Raw genomic sequence first — 18,625 nt, 5'->3', positions numbered from 1 at the left:
AACTTAAAATTTCAACAAAATAATATCTGCAAAACTAATATCGTGGGCTACTCTTGACTTCCACTCTTTAAAGAATTTGAAATATCTATAATAAATAAAATCCAACAAAATATATGATCAAATATTAAGTTGTATTAACGAAAATAATATTCCGTTGTGCATCGCAGCTGCTTGCGACCACTACAACTATATATGTGGTGACGTATACAGAACCGTGACGACCTCCTCCGAGAGCCGAACCCGAAGGCGAGGCGGCGGCGATGTCGCAGCTCTTCTCCGCCGCCAAGCGGCTGCCCGCCCTTCTTCTCCCCCGACACCATCTCTCTACTTCTGCTCTCTCCACCTCCTCCTCCCTCCCCGATGGAGCCACCCCCGCTACCGCCGCCTCGGGCCTCCCCTTCCTCAACTGCCGGCGCCGGAAGAAGCTTCGCAAGAAGCTCCAGAGCCCTCGCGTCGCTCCCATCCAGAGGGATGCTGGCCGCCGCCTTCCCGACTTCGAAGCGGTCGTTCGCCTCGACGCCGCCCTCCGCTTCATCTCCCGCACTAAGTGCTATCTCTCTCGCCTACCCGGCCACTGCATCCCCCTCGCTGACGCCGGCAAGCTCCACCGAGAGCTCGGTTTTCCTCGTGGTCGCAAGGTCTCCCGCTTCGCTGCACGCCACCCGCTCCTTCTCCACCTTCCCCGCCTCCCGCCGGACTCCAAACCTCTCCTCGCCTTCACCCCGCTCATGGATTCCCTCATCGCCGAGGAGCTCGTACTCATGGACGCCATGGAGTCCACCCGGGTTACCACCGTCCGCAAACTCCTCATGATGTCCGCCGGACGCCGCATCCCCCTCGCCAAGCTCCACCACTGCCGCCTCCTCTTCGGCCTCTCTGATGACTTCCGTGATCGCGTCCATAAGTACCCCGACTACTTCCGAGTCGCCGTGGATCCTAAAGACGGTCGCCATGTGCTCGAGCTTGTTGAATGGGATCCAGCCCTCGCGGTCAGTGCCCTCGAGAGGGACTTCGTCCCTGATGAAGCCCGGGTCCGTCGAACATTCAAGTTCCCCATCCGCCACGGAAAGGCGTTACCTTTGCAGGAGGACGACGAGAGGAGACTGAATTCTCTGACTACACTACCCTTGGTGTCGCCTTATTCAGATTGTTCAGGCCTGCAGCCGTGGACAGTGGAAGCGGAGAAGTATCGGGTCGGTGTGATCCATGAATTTTTGAGCCTGACTTTGGAGAAGAGGGCGTGGATTCATCACATTGTGGAGTTCAAGGAGGAATTCAACCTCACGAAGCATACTTACCCGATGCTATTGAAGCAACCTCGAGCATTTTATCTTGCAGGCACCGAGATGAATTGGGCTGTGTTTCTAAAGGATGCTTACAGGGAGGATGGGACTCTGATTGAGAAGGATCCACAGGTGTTGTTCAACGAGAAATTGCAACATTATGCTTTGACAGAATCAGAATCTGGTGAGGGGGTTTCCTAAACAAAGAAGTTTGGGCTAATTGAGTATAGTGAAAAACAAATGTTCTTAATAAAATTAGTTTCGGTCAATGATAACAAGGCCAACTCAGGGGAATTGGAATTGCAAAGTTGTAAGAGACAGTGCCTAGAAAACTTTGATCAGGTGTTGTTCCTGGAGCAATGAAGGTATTAACTCTTGACTTTGAACAATTTGTGCTCATTCATGTATTTTAGTCCATGTCATGTGTACCATTTGGATGTAGTGAACATTCCAATTTGTGTTTGCTTTTGTGTTGAATTATGTCCTGATTATTGTGGCATTTTTTTGTGCTTGTGACCTGGAAAGTGTGAATTTAAGACTCTTATTGTTTTAAATTGTCGAACTTGCTAGATCATGTAAAATGAGCATCCTGAAGTTGTATATTTGTCGACTTCAAATTGACTAGCAGTGTTACACAGTGAAGTTTGGTTTTCTTGGATCATCATGATGAGGCATGTGGACGATTCAATAATTGTACTATTGTATCACTGTAACGTCACGAACTTAGTTGGTTTTGTTAAAATTGTGCAGTACCTTTGCTTGTTCGTCCGCAAAATGTCAGCCTCTCCGAAATCTCTCATGGTCGTATAAGGACCTATAAAAGAGAAGATGAGTTAGAGGAAATATTTAACTTAGTATTCTATAAGTAGATGTTTCAGCAAGCACTTAATAGGCAATGCAAATGACAAACATAGACTTAACAAGCTTTGAACAGTCACGCGATAAATGATTTAAGGTGGTTTGCCATGACCAAAAGTTCCTACAAGTGCCCATATGATATTATTACGGAACAAGACAACGAACCAGTCCTAGATAATAACCCAAAGGTCTATCCAGCCATGTGCCGTCCGAGTAGCTTTAGGGTGCTGTATTGGCTGACACTCTGCACCACTCTGCAAAGTTAGAAAACCCCAAAAATGGCTATCTAGATAGCTTGTTCTTGAGTAGTTTTGCCTTTGTGTGATAACTGCACACAACTTGTATTTATAGGACTAAAATGGCCACAAAAGCCAACTAAAGAGGGGTTGCCAAGCCTACTGCAAGTCCTCTACATGTTGTGCAAAGCATGAACAAAACTAAAAGATACCGACATACACAAACATTACATCAAACACCCTTTGTGCAGATTTATCCGTGACACTCCCCCACTTATTCCTTCAACGTGCTCGTTGAAGCCTTTACGGACGCTACATTTCCTAGTCTTTGCTAAATCTTTAATCTTTTGCTTTAACTACAACGCATCTCCCTCGACTTTGAGCTGCTATTCGCCACTGTTATTGAGTAGTCAAACTTTGATTCGCTAACGTTGTTTCAACTCACTAGTGACTTTGATTGGTGTGGGGTCGGTCGAGTTGTCTTGATTTTTTCTGGTTTTTGCGGATCCTTAAATGAAAGAAAAGACCTTCCTTATGTGTCAGCCTTTTAAACATCTTGTATTGCTTGAATTGGGTGAATGCCTGTTGGAGCTTTAACGACCATCGCCTCACAGACTTTGAAGTTTTTGAGATGTTTTCTTCAGAAAATTTGTCCATCAATTTCTCTTCTACTTAGTTGTCGCCTCCAAGCAAGTTCACATCACTTCCACTTTCGCTTGATATTTTTTTGGGAAATGAAGTGGACAATCTACTCTTAGTAGAATCGATCACTATTGGTGAGGATTTAATAACTATTGTCTTCTACTAAGTCTCCTCGAAGGGTCTTTAAACATGTGCAGAGCTCTGCTACTGGATAAATTAAAGAACTGTAGTACTCGGTTTTGCTCATTCTCTTAAGAATTGAGAAGGTAAAGATTATTTGGTTTCGCTCGCCTTCTTGAGGGTTGTACTTAATGCATCAAGCTAGTTACTAGTCTTCACTTGCGCTTTGCTCATACTTTTGAAGCACCTGAAGTGTTTGCACTTATTGCATTGAGCTAGTTACTGCAATTTGCCTCCTTATTGTTATTAAACTTCTGGAATGCAAGAAGTTTTAACAAAAAAGAATAAAATTGTCCCAACTTAGAGTAAGTCTCCGATAATTTTGGTTATCTTTGGGATTGTATCATCTTCTTCATCATTTTCGTTGCCTACTCTTTTGAGTAGAAAGGTACAACATCGTGTACTATCTACTTTGTTCATTGGTCGAGCACTTCTGTATCAACTCAAAATCCGTCACTTTTGGCAATTTTGACGAGAACCCCGTCGACACTGGTCTTACGAAGTTCCTTGGCTTCTTCCCTTCTGTGTTGTCTCGGTATTTGGAGTTTGCCTCTATAATCTTCACCTTCTCGGCCCCCTTTTATAACCATGCACTCTCCCTCCATGAGAACAAATGATCGATGACTCAATAAAAGTCTCGCTTCTGTGGTACAATGGTGCTACCATGCCCATGGCCCTACTATCTATTGTTTTGCATTTGCGTCATTTTCTTTACGATTGGTAGATCCACCTCTGCGACACTGTAGCACTCCTCTAAGTCCACCTCTATTATAACTGACGCTTGGTTTTAAGTAGCTAAGTCCCTGTAGACTCATTGTTGTTTTCTTACCCATTTTGACTACCTGTTTCAACACCTCTATGTTCCCTAAGCAATTCTCCTTGATCGATGGAAAGACAGACTGCAACTCCCATGCATGGCCTTTGCCCTCATATTGTAGGGCTCATGTCGATTTTGTTCTTCTTTATTTCCTTAGTAGCAACATTTGCTCGCTCGACCTCGTCCTCCAACTTGTCGGGCTCCTTTAAGCGAATTTGAGCTCTAAAGTAGTCCAACACTCAAATTGCCCCGATCATATCTCTGTATGATCAAGACCACCCCATGAGACTCATTGGTACTTGCACTCGGAATCCTCTTCGGTGGTACATAGCCCCCATATACTAATAACTGAGGTTTTCATCATATGCAAAATTTGATGTATGCACGAAAGACCCGCCTCTATGGTATCATGGTATTCACTCCCTGAATCCATAGCCCTTTTGTCGTGTTACTCACCGAAGTGGAGCTCCTAATAGCTCCTAATCATACCTCTATATGATCAAGTCCCGTACGGGACTCCTCTCGTATGTGTTGTATTGCTTCAAACTATTCCACCATGATCTACTGCACCATGTCGACTTTTGGTGACATATCTATTACATTTTGATATTTGTAGGATGAACTTGGACTACGATCTCTCCAATATGTGGCCTCTGCCGACACATCGTAGGGCCTCCACTCCCTCTGATTGTGTTTGCTTTTTTGACAATCGACCTTTGCCCACTTGCTCTTGAGTGATACATAGACGAAGCACAACTCTAGAACAGTCTGTCGCTTGGTAGCTCTCGAAGTCCACCGACTTTGTTAAAATTGATGTACCATTGTCTGGATCCTGGGCCCTTGCCCCAACACAATCTTCGTTGTGCACAACTTCCTTTACGATAACTCGAATAACAACACTGTGGTATATTCTTCAAGAGTACCTATTTCTGTGTCCTCTTGTCCCGTGTCAAGACCGTATAACCCTAACTTCTCCATAAGTTGAGTCACTTTAGTCCCTCTATCAATTGCTTCTCTAAGATAAGGTGTATGTGGCTCGAAGCTCCCTTCAACTTTGGCACAATACAAGATGAGTCTGCTTTATCAAAACGAGGGACCCATAGAATGATATGATCTCGTTCTTCCCTTTGCAAGAGCTCATGTCCTTGACCTCTGTCCTAGAAAAGTTTCGTGCCTCTACTCCATGTTTCGTCTTCTGTGTCGACTCCCTTCATGCGACTTGGGTACTTCACCAAATTCCACCTAAGTTGCTTCATTCCTCGCTTTTTATTGAATTGATAGGGGCCCTCGTGCCCACCTTTTTATAGGTCAGCCCTTCGTTGAGTTCGATCTCCACATCATCTCTAAGTGTGCCTTCGTTTGGTGTTGCCTAGGGTCGCTCTCTCACTTGATCTTACACTACGTCCAACAACACATTACCTCATGTGAGATCATGTAATGACCTCTCGTTGCTTGCTCAGTTCATTGAGCTTTATGGACCTGTTGTCTTAAGGTACACTTCTCAACGTATGTGATCCGTTGCATATGAGTCTCCCTTTGGAGAATCGAGACTATCCCTCCCGGATATCTGTCTCGTTGGAGCAACTTTCCTCTTCACATTCTTCCCTCTAGAAGTTTCGGAGACCACCGTCCCCATGGATTACTCTATTTTTTTGAACAAATTGTGCATTGTTTCGCCACCGTTAACGCACTTGTTAGATTATGACTCTTTGCCAATATAGTCTCCATTGTGCCCCTTAAGACCTAGCAACATGCTGAACCTACTACATATGTCAGCCTCCTAGGGACGTATCCTTCTCATGTCGAAGAGAAAGTTTCCATGCTTTATGACGTTGAGTTTCGATCTCTTTGAGATGGCCACGAGCAGACCATTGTTCACATATAGGCCCTTGTATGAGTATCGAATTATTCGAGTTAGCAATTTCCCTCACCTTTGTGAGCTTTACACTACTCTTTCAGTCGCCGAGCAACTTATCCCTCTTTGCATGGTCTCATCCTTTGCCAAGTGCCTTGCTTGCCTTGAGCACCATCAAGTTTGGTTGCCAACATCGAGCTGTAGTGCTATCCCAGCCTCTGTGCGCTACACATTCTTCCCAGTTCCCTTGTCCTTGTGATGCCTCTCACGTGAAGGCTTGGTCATTCATTTGAATGTCAATCTCGGATGCTCGTACCTTTGAGTAACTCCTTTTCCTACATCCCTACGCTCATTTCCCTCAAATGGTCATGCGTGCTAGCCGGCCTCAGCGCAGTCCCGCTAGGTCCCCACGTTTGTTTGCCAAGAGTTTCTAAGTGTGCTTGTCCCGCTTTGATACCATATGTCACAGATTTAGCTAATTTTGCATAAATCGTGTGGCACCGTTGCGTGTTCGTCAACAAAATGTTAGCTTTCTCGAAATCTCTTCTGGTCCTGTAAGAACTTACAAAAGAGAAGATGGATTAGAGGAAGCATTTAACTCGAAATCTCACAAGCAGACATTTTAGTAAACACTTGATAGATAATGCAAATTATAAACATAAACTTTATAACCTCTGAACGGTCACGCAACAAAGGGTCTAAGATAGTCTGTCGTAGCCAAAAGTTCCCACAAGTGCCCACATGACATTGCTACGGGACAAGGCAACAAACCAACCTTAGACAATACCCCAAAGGACCATCCAGCCATGTGCCACCTAGGTAGCTTCAGGGTGTTGTACTGGCTGACATTCCGCACTACTTAACGGAGCTAGAAAACCCCTAAAATGACTACTTGGATGGCTTGTTTTTGGACAGTTTTGCCTTTGTGCGATGACTGAATACAACATGTGTTTACAAGACTAAAATGACCACAAAAGCCAACTAAAATGGGGTTCCTAAGCTTACCGCAAGCCCTCTACATGTTGTGCAAAGCATGAACAAAATTGAAAGATACGGGCATACACAAACATTATATCGGACACCCCTTGTACAGATTTGTCCGTGACAATATGTATTTGCACTAATCGAAGTACTCAATTAAGAATAACTTAATAAATCACTTGTCACAGGAAACTACTGATAGCTAGTTACCTGTGGTAGAAGGTGAACACCATGCGTCTCTTTCATGCACTTGGGCTAGTAAAATTTGTGAAGTGCCCCCATGGCTATCAAGTCGGAACATTTCTCAAGGGCTTGTATGCCCTCAAGTAGTTTCCATCCTTTTGTTGCTTTTTCTTCTGTAGACAATTCCCAATATACTCTTTGAACAAGATATTTAAGATGGACCACCCTTTTGTATTTAAATATTTTAATCTTTTTTTGGTGCAACCTGGTCTTTAAGAAGCGTCAAATTAGTGGTCGGATGCCACAATTTACAGTATAAGTAAAGCTGATCTAAATCTAGTTTTTACATGGTTTTCCAACATTTTCCATTCTGAATTCAATGATGAGTATGCAGTGTAACCAGTAATGGCTTGCAAACTCTGAATTCCATAACTGCTTTTTATATCAATGTTAGTTGCCAATTATTATTTCTTTGTTTCTTTATTTCTTTTTTGAAAACTTGCATCTTTGAATTAAAGAACTAACTAATTAATAGCCATTTACAATTCTGTAGTTCACTTTAAAGCAATAAACTTAGAACTTCATAATATCTTCTTTTTAAGAATTTATTATTGTATCATAATTGTTTGTTTGCTCTAACAAATAATGTATATTGAAAAAAATTGGTTGTGCAAAGAATAAATAAAATTCTGCATTGTGGCTCCTCCACATCAGCCTCAGGTTATCAAAGGGTGTCAGCTTTTGCCTTTGGTTACCCTGGAAATTGAAGTTTATGAAATATTACTTACAGATTTTTTTTTAATTTAAATGCAATATGATTTTAGACGTGAATTTCTCCCTCTTGGCAAACCTGTTCTGTGATTATACCCTCCTAGTTTGTTGTGGTTGCTACCTGTTTGGTGTAATCCTGCATTACTCGATCAAATATCTGTGGAGAAAATCATGGACACACCAGATGATGCTGATCTCAAGGAAGCTCGACAGCAGGAGTATGGTCTGCTTTCCTGGGCTGTTCCCAGAAAAAAATGCTTTAGGCAGACACTTATCTATCACTTGCTAGCTTCTCTACTTATAGATTGGTTTGTTTTCTTCTTCCAGGACTTACTGCCCACATTCAGCAAGCTTGGATGAGGAAAATGCGTGATGCAAACTTGATAAGATCTTGGGATTGGCTCATGCATATGTCCAACAAGCCAAGCAGGGTGTCCATGCAAGAGAAGCAATTTCTGGGAAGCTGCAAAGAATGAGTGGATGAGCTTCCAATTCATCAGCATCAGTCTTCAGGCTAGTTTCGCCTTGACGTTCTCTTGGATTCTCGATGCTTGTTATGTCGCTCCATCTCCCCAGGGACTGAGAGCCAGTTGCTAGCAGAAGAGCTTATGCCACAAGTGATGGCAGTTGAGACAGAATGCATCGAGTGAAATATAGTGTTGTATAGGATAGATATGTAGAACAAGAACTCTATGTTTTTGTTTTCTTGCAGCTGCCTTCTGTTGGGAGTGAATTCATTAAATGGCCCAATTACGACCCTCTTTGTTAAGTTTTTTTTATTTTAACACAGAAGAATTAGTGTAAGATATTTCAACTGGCACATTATAATCAGGACCTGACTGCTGTTTCAGTCTGCTTGAAATGAAATGGTTGGCTGAATTCAAGTGTGAATGAATAGTTCTGTTCTCATTAGTACTCTAGTGAAATATATTTTATGACTTTGTGGATGTTGATGGGAGGCCTCAATATAATTTTGGATAAATTGTGTGAAATTGATTACCAGAAGATGACTGTGCAGATGGCAATTTACTCTGCTCTGAATGCCTATAAAATATGTTGATCTGTTGTCTCTGTTGAGACATCCAGTGTTGGTACACAACACTGCAATGTTGCACAGATGGTGCATCAGGTTGGATATGATTTAATATAATATTTTTTTTCTTTCAAAAATATGATCTTTTTTTTTGTAATCCTGTTTTAAAGCCAATGATAACTACATAGAGCGCAACATATAATTAAATTATTATATAGTTTCATTGATAATAATTTTTTAAGTTTTTTAATAAATTTTTTTAAAGCAAATGATAACTACAGAGAAAGCAAAATATAATTTAATTATTATATAGTTTCACTAATAATAACATATACTGTATAAGCAAAGCTTAACAAACTAATGATGGAGTTTCAAACAAACCATGCTATAGCTATGTATGCAGTGAAAACCTAAATACACAGGCCAAGCATATTGAAGTTATTCTTGCCAATATATCTACCTGCTTCATGATATAACCACCTTATTCTAGAAAATATGCATAAAGTTAATGCAAGGCATTGCTGTTTGTTGAGCAGTATAACAGCTTGTTGTAGAAAGTAAGCAGTTTACACCAACTTTCCATTGATTACTTCAAAACATATTAACTTCTATGAAAAAATTATATGGTTGGAGATCATAGTGTTTCTTTCTTGATAGATGTATTTAAGAGGATTCTCAAGCAGTGTGGATAACTGGACAAGAACAGGATTGATCCACAATTCTGGAAATCCCAGGGATAATGCAAAAACATCTAACATAATACGGCCTTTTTATCAATATTTTTTGGTTATAATTGCATTCTTAAGTTCTATGATAAGGCTTTTCAAGGTCTGCAAGATCCTGCAGATTTTTTATCACTTGCAGAAAAATATTGAGGCATAGGAAGACAAATTATAGTTCATGACAATATATTTTCCTGCCAATTTGGCAGCAAAGGTGCAAACAGCACCACCAGAAAATAAAATGAGAAAAGTCCACCAGTTGAATATATTTGCAAGCATGATATCAATATCTATATGATTGAATACCAAGAGAACATATAACCTTCACATCACCATATGAAAAAAAAGAAAGATGTTCACCAGAGGACACCTGTAGGGCATGCTGGATTTATACAGAAAAGAAACAAACAAAAATTAACTTACAAAATGACAAAGCAATTACAACAGATGTCACGAGGGTATAGAACTTCACTTGTGCATGAGTGAGTTGTTCAATGCAGCTTCAAGGAACAAATCATGGTTTGCACGGAGGTTTATGCCATAGTCGTATAAGCATATTTAACATAAGGAAAATATTGATGATCATCTTTCTCATGAGATGTCTGATCGAACCCTATCCCTTGAATCGAACAACAATGCATGATATGTCATCTTTACTATCTCTGTTGAAGGCTTCCAGTGTCAGCTGTTTAGCTGCTGCTAATGGATTCTTGATTTTTCTCGCAAGATTGACAGCTTCCTCATTGCTCATAACCTGGTAAAAATATACAATAATTCAAATTTCTCATGTGTTAAACTTAAATGATTAGAAGATGCATGGACTATGATAAACAACACCTTCCAAAGGCCATCACTTGCAAGAATGAGCAGCTCTGTTTCGGAGCTTGTATCTTCAACTTGTATATCAGGATCTGAACTTAGAAGTGTTTTGAGGTTCTTGTCTCCAAAAGCCCGTGAAACAGCTAGTTGACCGTTAACTCTTGCGACATCTCCTAGAAACCCATTAGTACTAAGCTCATTAAAAAGAAAGCTTTCAGGTTTATTAAACATGTTCCATAGAATTAAAGAGCATATATATATGTAGAGAAGTCAATGGGAAATTGCATTAAAGAATCATCTGCTCAGCATTTTAGTCTAAGGGAAGATGACAAGCTTTTGAAATTTGTCAGCAAGACACCTGGCATGCTTCTCTGATGCATACAAGCAAGAATATACAGGTGTTTTAGAGATACATTGAAAGACTCATTAATATGTTTTCATTGTACAACAAGTACAGTGAGATATAAGCAAAATGGTCAGTGTTTCTTCTGGAAAGTAGTTTGGGATACCACTATAAAGTATTCATTGGTAAGTATACTCATGCTATCTTCATATCTGACCCTCTAGATCCATCTATTCCACACGAATCTGGAATCAAATCAAGTGCATTATCAAACTTCATATACGAATCAATTGTATGAATGTATCAACTCACTCCTTTTATTCAGTTAGTGTGAGAGTATTGGCAGTTCAAATTGTTTGTTTCACTTAAAAAAGTTCAAATTGCTTGTTATGTGGGTTGACCTCAACTATCCTTTAAAAACTGACAAATTATCTTTAGTTGTTAATGCCAATTACATATGTAACGAGATAATGTGCTTCACATGGGTTCAATTAGAGTTTAATGTAAAGGAAGAAAGGGATCTAAGACTATTTAAAGACCATGATGTGGTGCAAATTTCTTTTCCATTAAGGGTTTAGGTTGACATATGCGTTCAATATTTTTTACAAAAAGAAAGGTAAAAGAAAAAAACACGCATTCAAAGAGAAGCTCCATGGAAAGTGCATTTGTAGATCAGCAGTCCAGCTAGTCCCTGCAGGTGTAGCTGGTTTACTTATTTGAGTCCTAATATGAAGGCTTCCAATTATTGGGTTATTGGACTCTATATACAAAGACAGAAGATTGTTTTCTTTTAATGTACTTGCTGGTATAACTATGTATAGTTTTCTTGCTGAAAATAAGAAAACTATGAAGTTTGAGAATACTTGAGTAGGTGCAAAGGTAAAATGACTGATTCTGGAGACAATTGGAAATCATAAGGCAATACCTATTTTAGGGGTAATTTGAGTTCTGAAGGATGTACCATGTCCTAGTAGCATCAGTTAATTGATATAAACTTCTTAAAGAGGACTACGAGTTCCGGTGAAACAACACACACATGAGAACAGTGAAGTAGAGAGGATTGAAAAAGGATAAAGCAGGATAAACTGGAAATGACTGGCAGGCTGCTGGTAAAAACATTAATAAAGGAGGAAAAATTAAGCTCGGACAGAGACAGTGCTACTCTAGATTTTCTCTTTTTGCAAGAAAAAGGAGGGTATTGACTGACAGGCTACTTAAACTTTACAATTCATTAAATATAACTGAAACAAGTCCTTGATGCAATACGTCTGACTAACCTGGCATGTTAGAAACAAAGCCACCCCTCGTTTCAATTCTTTCACGTTCAGAATCTGGTTCATGATCTGTTGACATTTGTATAATCTCTCCAGATTTTGCAAGAACAGCTCTTGAGTCGCCAATATTAGCTATCCACAATTTGGTGCCGTTGACTAGGACTGCCGTAACAGCAGTGGATCCACCTCGCCCCAAATCACGACTCTGAGAAAGTATCTCATTATCAGTCTTTTCATAGGCCCTTCTGATGGCAATATCAGGATGTGTCCAAAACTCTTCCTGTTAAGAAATAACACATTTAACATTATTCCATGAGCATCTCAACATCCAAGAATTTTTTACTCCATCCATACAAAAAAGCTGAGTATTACCTCATTTATAATATTGGCAAACAAATGCTTCTCCAAGTATGCCGGGACACTATCGCCTAAATGGCCGTCAAATACAGCAAATAGACCAAGTTCCTGACCTCTGATATGGATGAATTTGGCTACATGATAATCCTCGATAGGATGAGCTGCTGCTCCTTTTAGTAGGCTAAACCCATAACTAACTCTAATGCGACCTTGCGAGTTTCTACCTTTACCGACAGTTAATGAGGGACCTGCAAGCTGCATAGCAAGATCAGTGTCATCAGGTAAATTCATGAGACAATCCTCCGACTATTTGTCATTCAAGAAATTGTTATTAAGAATAACTGCATTAACATTCGAACTGGCACACCAAATTGAGTTTCTTAATGAATACGATAAGTAGATGTTTAACTTTCTCAAAATGAATATAGCAAAGTAATTCAAGACCATAAATAAACAGGAAAGCAGAAGGGAAAACATTTTTGGTACTTGGCTCTAGAATCTATCTGAGTAGCTATCCCAAATCGAGACATGAGATGGTTGATCAAAATTACAATTAGTTAACCAGAAGTAACATACATAACACAGCTAGTAGGCCCTTGAGACATCAATTTTAACTAGTAAATTCTGGCACGGTTGGGTTCATATACACTATGATCATCCTTCATACTTATTCTGAGTCGAATAGTCCCTCCTAGAAATAATCAAATGAAAATTCAAGATCTAGCTTTTGAATTACACTCCTCCCTGAAGAATCCATGATTAGATAAAATTGAATGAGAAGTATTGCAATGGAGTAAGAAGGCAAAAGCAGGTAAATTTCTCCCCTCCATTCAACCACGACAATCTGTGCAACCAAAGCTTCGAACAACTGCTCTGTAAGTAGAAGAGGATTTCGAACAACTGCTCCATAAGTAGAAGAGGATTTTCTCGTTATCCACTTAAAGATCAGTGAAACCATTTGCTCGAACGAAAAAAGAAGAGAAACCAAAGCCAAGAACTAAATAATAGGAAGAGCAGCAAACGAACAATATCAACAGAAGAAGGTCAAAAACTGTCAGATGCCCAATCAGAATAAACTTACTCAATGCGTTCAAAGCAGCAAAAGAATGATTACGTGGATAAATGAGAGAAGGCAGGCTCAGATGTGAGAATATCTTACCCATGAACAGCAGGATCTTAAAAAGCGCATCTTATCCATCAAATTCCGCACAGCTCGATGGCGACTCTTAATTTCTCAACACAAACCGAAATCGCAGAACCTCAACTTTTCCACGAATCCGACGCCAAGTCGGAAAGTTCCTCACTAAATTCCCAATCTCCGCTACCTTCGACGCCAAGATACGATTTTTAACGAAGCTCGATGCTCAAAATCTTGACTTTAGACCCAGAGGATCAAGTCGCACCAAAAAAAACTTCTTCGGAAAGAAAGCTGGCTTACCGAATCGATCGACTCATCTGTTCCAGCAGCGAAACACCAAGGAAGGGGGGGAGAGATCCGAGGAGGAGCAACGAGGCAGTGGTTGTTTCCGCTGAAGAAGTCGGAAGTCTGGGGGATTGCGAGTGGGAAACAAGGCGAGGTGGGCGCGTCTCCTTGGAAGAGTCCGCGTAGTCGAGGGAGTCGTCAGCATCGGGCCGAGAAAGTAAAGCCGATCAATAAATTAAGGAAAGTGAATGAATCAGCACGCAAAAGCTTGGCCACAACACCAACGCGAGGCTGAATTCGTCTCCCGTGGACTTCACCGTCCCTTTCAAGAACAGATTAATTTAGACCAATATTTATATTTATATTTATAATTAGTAAAAAAATTAATACATCATCATCGATCAACACTCGATGCATAGATTTCGATTCGTAACTATTGGACACATCACGTCAGCTTTCGAAGGTTATCAATGATAAATGTTTATTTAAAGAAAACTTGACTGATACTGTTCATTGATCTAAAGAGGTGAGAAAACTCGACTTTTTTGAGCTGATGATCAATTAAAAATAATATATCCAAGAATAAAGTCCTAAAAAAATCTGGGAATTGGATAAATTCCATTTCCAAAATTGACTCTCTCTCCCTTGAATCATATTTGATCCATGCAGAGCAAAATTGAACTGAGGTAGCTACTTTGCCTGAAGGGAGCATTAAGACTTGTTGCAGTTGTTTCATAGAAACAAAAAGGATGAATGTTGATGGATTCAATTCACCTCTGTTTGTAGTACTCGAACCAGAGAGAAGACCAGCAGTTTCAAGGAAGACAAATTTGGTATTGCTTTGGGTTGGAGATCAAAACCAGGCTAAGAAAAATTGGAGGACAGACATCTCAAAGAAGAAGACTTGCTGTTGGAGTTCATATTGGGGAGGAAGACTTTGACTTCAGAACTTATTGATGTTGAAGTGAGCAATCATGTCACTGTGATTGATGGGATATGTGGAAGAGTTATGCCGGAAAAAAGAAGAGTTATGGTTTAGACAGCTTACAAAGAACATTAAAACTAATATTCTGATTAAAGACCAAAAATGTCATTAATGGCTAGAATATAATATGACCAATATTTTAGGTAATAAAATTTATATTTGATAAGTAATCATTTAAGAAAATGATTATATATTTTCAAATCTAATTAAAAAAAATTTCTCATCTCTTTCGGTTAATAATTCTGTAACATTTCGATCAACTCTTTTAAGTTTTATGCATTTAAGCAATCTCAAAGTTAGTCTCATTCTTATCATTACTAAACATATGTAACAAAAGTCTTAATTATCTTGTAGTCAGTCTTCTCAGCCTTAGGAAACACATTGTCTCCTTTGACCAGGAAGTCATCCAAGGAAATAGATTTCAAACTGACTTGGTCAATGAGATACCACCACCACCAGATAGATATATTTTCAGATATCAGCATGACAAATTTTTAATTTGGCAACTTATGTTTTCTTGAGACATCACTTAGAGCTCTTGTTATTATAATCCTATTGTCCTTTATGTTTTTTCTTTTGTTATTTTCCCTTCTTTTTTTTTATGTATGTAACTTGGTTGAGAACATAAATAATAACCATGGTAAATAGAAAGTTGTAAGTTTTTATACAGTGTTGATTAATATTTATGCAATGTCATTCTCTTTGGCTCAATTTTACTTATATGTCTGGTTTCATTTGACTCTGCATTTTTCATTGTTCTTGAAAGTATTGCAGTATATGCTGATGAGATTGTCATCCCTTCACTCCAAAAAAAATGGAACTCAATTAATAAAAATATGCAACTCCTGCAGTATGGGATTAACAAATATTCTATCAACAATCTCAGTGTGTAGTACTTAACTGCTGAAGACAACCATGGTTTCTCCAAACAAAGAATGGCTCCCTTTGCAGAATGACATATTGTTCTTTTCAACTCTGTCTGTAGCAAGTCAATCTTTGGTGGTGTGAGCCCAGCAATGCATTTGATTCCTTTCCACCTCTGATCATTGTCACCCTCAATCAGTAGTTCAACTTCTCATGGCAGTACACCATGCTTCAACTTTGATGCTCCATTCTTTGTCTCTTGAAGTGATTCTGGCAAACTTCTTTCCTTGCTTTATATCATTGAGCTTTTGATAACACTTGAGATTTAAGTTGGATTACCAATTCCCTCAAAAGTTTAAACCGATAGGAAAGGACCCAACTTGTTCATAAACTCTAACAAAAATCACATCTTCTTAAATTGTTTTTACTGAATAATATGTCTGTCTAACATGTTAACCGTGTTCTGTCCTTCATGAACAAATTACTTTGCCTACCCTGACATCCCAATATGAGGCATGACTTCCAATTTATTTATTCTTCGATCCACTGTTCTGGATCAGTGCTGTACTATAAACCTTATGAGGTGAAAGGTCATTACCTGAAAGCAGCATTTAAGGTTGCAGGTTAATTGAATGGGTCTCACTTAATCCAAATTTACTCCACCAGATTTCTATATATTTGGCTGATCAAAGAAAATAGGAATAAACCAAGTTAATATAGTTAAATTCAGCCAATAACCATGAGTTTGAGTCAGATGTGAAGACAGTTTCCTTTGCACTTCAAGAAGGAAAGTTTAGATGAAGCCCATGCAAACAGGCCATTAAGATGGATCAATATGTCTGTGATCAACCCCCATCATGTTTATCAACCCCGTCTTTTTGCTCTGGTAGTTCATTTATGCAAATGGCAATAGAAGTTAGATCAATTTGAAGAACTAATTTCTCAGCAGTGGATATATATAGTATTATGCTTCATGCCTGTTGTCATCAGAATGGATATTTAGTCATTTCTATTCCAAAACTGAAAACCTTGAGATATACATACTGATTTCTGATTTTTTTATCCATATGATGCCATGGAATGTTTGCTCTTTTTTGTTCTTTCTGATTACAATCAAAATCTGGCCAGGCTCATCACAACACTACCAAGTGAACTGCCACAGCTGCAATTATTCAGCAAGCAACCACATTCCCTTATAGTTCATGCGGTGCAATATAGGCCAAAAAGCCTGTGCCACTTATCTGAATGGTCACATCATCTCATTTATCCAATTACTGAATCCTTCATAACATTGGATAAGAGCTGCACACTGCAAAAAGAACAAAAAAAAAAAAAAGGAACAAGAAGAAGAAGAAGAAATCATGCATACATCAGAGCATGGAGTTTCAGGTTTAGATAGGCACTTCTCTGTACCTTCATCAGACCATGGTAGAATAACAACCCATATGTAATTGTATTAAGATTACTATATGCATAAGTTCCCTTCTCTTATGGAATATGGATCCTAAGAGAGGTATGCATTAACAAAGTCAAAGCTCTTAATTGAACAATAATTATGTATGACAAGCGACAACTCATTGATGGATATCAATTAGTTAACATAGGCCAAGCAAATTAAAGATCAATGTCTGGTGAGGAGGGCACAGGTAGAGCAGCATATTAAAGAGTTGAGATCAGAATAAATGTCTAATAGGATTGAACCTGAGACCAACTTGGAAATGATATTTATGTCATAGTACATTTCTGTCAGCATGCTTTCCACTCTTTTTATCTTCCTCACTAGGCATGTCCATCTCTATCTGAAGTAAACAAAACTTTATTGATGGTGTTTTAGCCACTTCAACAATTTTCAGCTTCCATTATATTGCAATTTTAAGAAGAGTGTTATATTTTTTGTAGATTGTTAACAGTAGCATGACAGAAAACCATCATCTTAATGGTTTTCATTAAATGGCCAGATCATATATTTTCTGTATAAATTCAAAATTAGAAGTATTTTAATACATATATATGAGATATTTATCGATAATTTAAACCTCACAGATCAGCTGTGCTCTTCTTTATTAAAGATGGGACAAACCTCACAGATCAGCTGTGCTCTTCTTTTATCATTTTCAGACATCAGTCAAAGTGTCATTGTTTCAATAAGGTCATAAGCAATGGTAGTTGGGTCTAAAAATAGTGCTACTTTCTGCTCCTGAACAAAACCAAGAGATTAGGTAGCTTGAAATCTTGAACACTGCACAAGTATCTAAAGACAAGCAGTGCAGTTGTCCAAAAGATAGGAATTCCCACTGAGTTGGGCATAACAGTTGGGAAAATAGAGCAAGTGGAGAGTTGTTTATCCACAAATTTTGTATGGTTTTACAAGTCATAGATTTGTCTTCCTTCCCAAGAATCACATTATATTCATATTATCTTTTATATAATAAGCTGGATTCATTATTGAGAATTATGGATTTAGATCATTCAGAGGCTTGCTGCATTCTTTGTTTCTCCCATCTCGTTGAGTTCTTAGTGGACAGAAATGTTCAGAAGAGATATTAAGAGATTAATCAAAACTGAAACATTTCTTCCTATCTAAATAAACTCCATTAGTTTGGCTTCTCATTTGGTACTTTTTATTTTATAGCCTGATTATTATAATACTATTGCCACACAGTTAATAATGTTCATATCACCCATTCTCATGTCATGGCCAGTGACACAATTTTAGTCATAACCACTAGCTTCGAAGTTTCAGAATGCTACTTTGACTGAAATCATAAAGATGTGATGAAAATTGGATTAGATTTGCAGGGGGATATCATACTTGGTTGATGCTACACAAGTTCTTAGATTACAAAGTTGTGTTCACTGTTTCTCTTCCTTTAACAGTGCATGTCCAGCCACCACTTCTGATTCCAACTTGTACTTAGCTACCCCATCACATAGAAAATTGGCATGACAGTATCTATCTGTCAACTCATGTTTCTGGTCAGATTTTAAATATAAGTTGA

The 18,625-nt window shown here is 39.0% G+C and overlaps 2 protein-coding genes across 4 annotated transcripts; one reads left to right on the top strand and one right to left on the bottom strand.

The window, feature by feature from the left end:
• Window positions 1-218: 218 nt before the first annotated feature.
• On the top strand, window positions 219-8,697 carry LOC135637599 (protein WHAT'S THIS FACTOR 1 homolog, chloroplastic-like). 3 transcript variants are annotated; one of them, XM_065150226.1, is made up of 3 exons: window positions 219-1,648; window positions 7,756-8,024; window positions 8,134-8,697. In XM_065150226.1, exon 1 carries the CDS (start codon window positions 261-263, stop codon window positions 1,482-1,484), a length of 1,224 nt encoding a protein of 407 aa, XP_065006298.1. In that variant the 5' UTR covers window positions 219-260; the 3' UTR covers window positions 1,485-1,648; window positions 7,756-8,024; window positions 8,134-8,697. The 3 variants fall into 3 exon arrangements, with proteins under 3 accessions (XP_065006298.1, XP_065006296.1, XP_065006297.1); XM_065150224.1 differs by lacking the exon at window positions 7,756-8,024; XM_065150225.1 differs by having other exon boundaries at window positions 7,756-8,697.
• A 1,106-nt stretch (window positions 8,698-9,803) lies between these two features.
• On the bottom strand, window positions 9,804-13,994 carry LOC135637740 (probable protein phosphatase 2C 41). Its single transcript, XM_065150498.1, has 6 exons — window positions 13,793-13,994; window positions 13,514-13,679; window positions 12,370-12,609; window positions 12,001-12,277; window positions 10,399-10,553; window positions 9,804-10,315 (listed from the first exon to the last, which is right to left on the bottom strand). The coding sequence occupies exons 2-6, from the start codon at window positions 13,550-13,552 to the stop codon at window positions 10,175-10,177; spliced, it is 852 nt and encodes a 283-aa protein (XP_065006570.1). The 5' UTR covers window positions 13,553-13,679; window positions 13,793-13,994; the 3' UTR covers window positions 9,804-10,174.
• Window positions 13,995-18,625: the final 4,631 nt, after the last annotated feature.

This window comes from Musa acuminata, chromosome BXJ3-5 (genome assembly GCF_036884655.1).
Source record: "Musa acuminata AAA Group cultivar baxijiao chromosome BXJ3-5, Cavendish_Baxijiao_AAA, whole genome shotgun sequence".
In the NCBI taxonomy this organism is placed as follows: Eukaryota; Viridiplantae; Streptophyta; class Magnoliopsida; order Zingiberales; family Musaceae; genus Musa; species Musa acuminata.
This window is presented reverse-complemented; position numbering and strand designations above follow the sequence as displayed.

Coding starts and splice junctions, on each gene's coding strand:
- LOC135637599 (XM_065150224.1), top strand. CDS start 261: ATGTCGCAGCTCTTCTCCGCCGCCAAGCGGCTGCCCGCCCTTCTTCTC.
- LOC135637740 (XM_065150498.1), bottom strand. CDS start 13,552: ATGGATAAGATGCGCTTTTTAAGATCCTGCTGTTCATGG. Junction 12,278..12,369: donor TTGCCAATATTATAAATGAG/GTAATACTCAGC, acceptor ATTTCTTAACAG/GAAGAGTTTTGGACACATCC. Junction 10,316..10,398: donor CAAGTGATGGCCTTTGGAAG/GTGTTGTTTATC, acceptor TATTTTTACCAG/GTTATGAGCAATGAGGAAGC.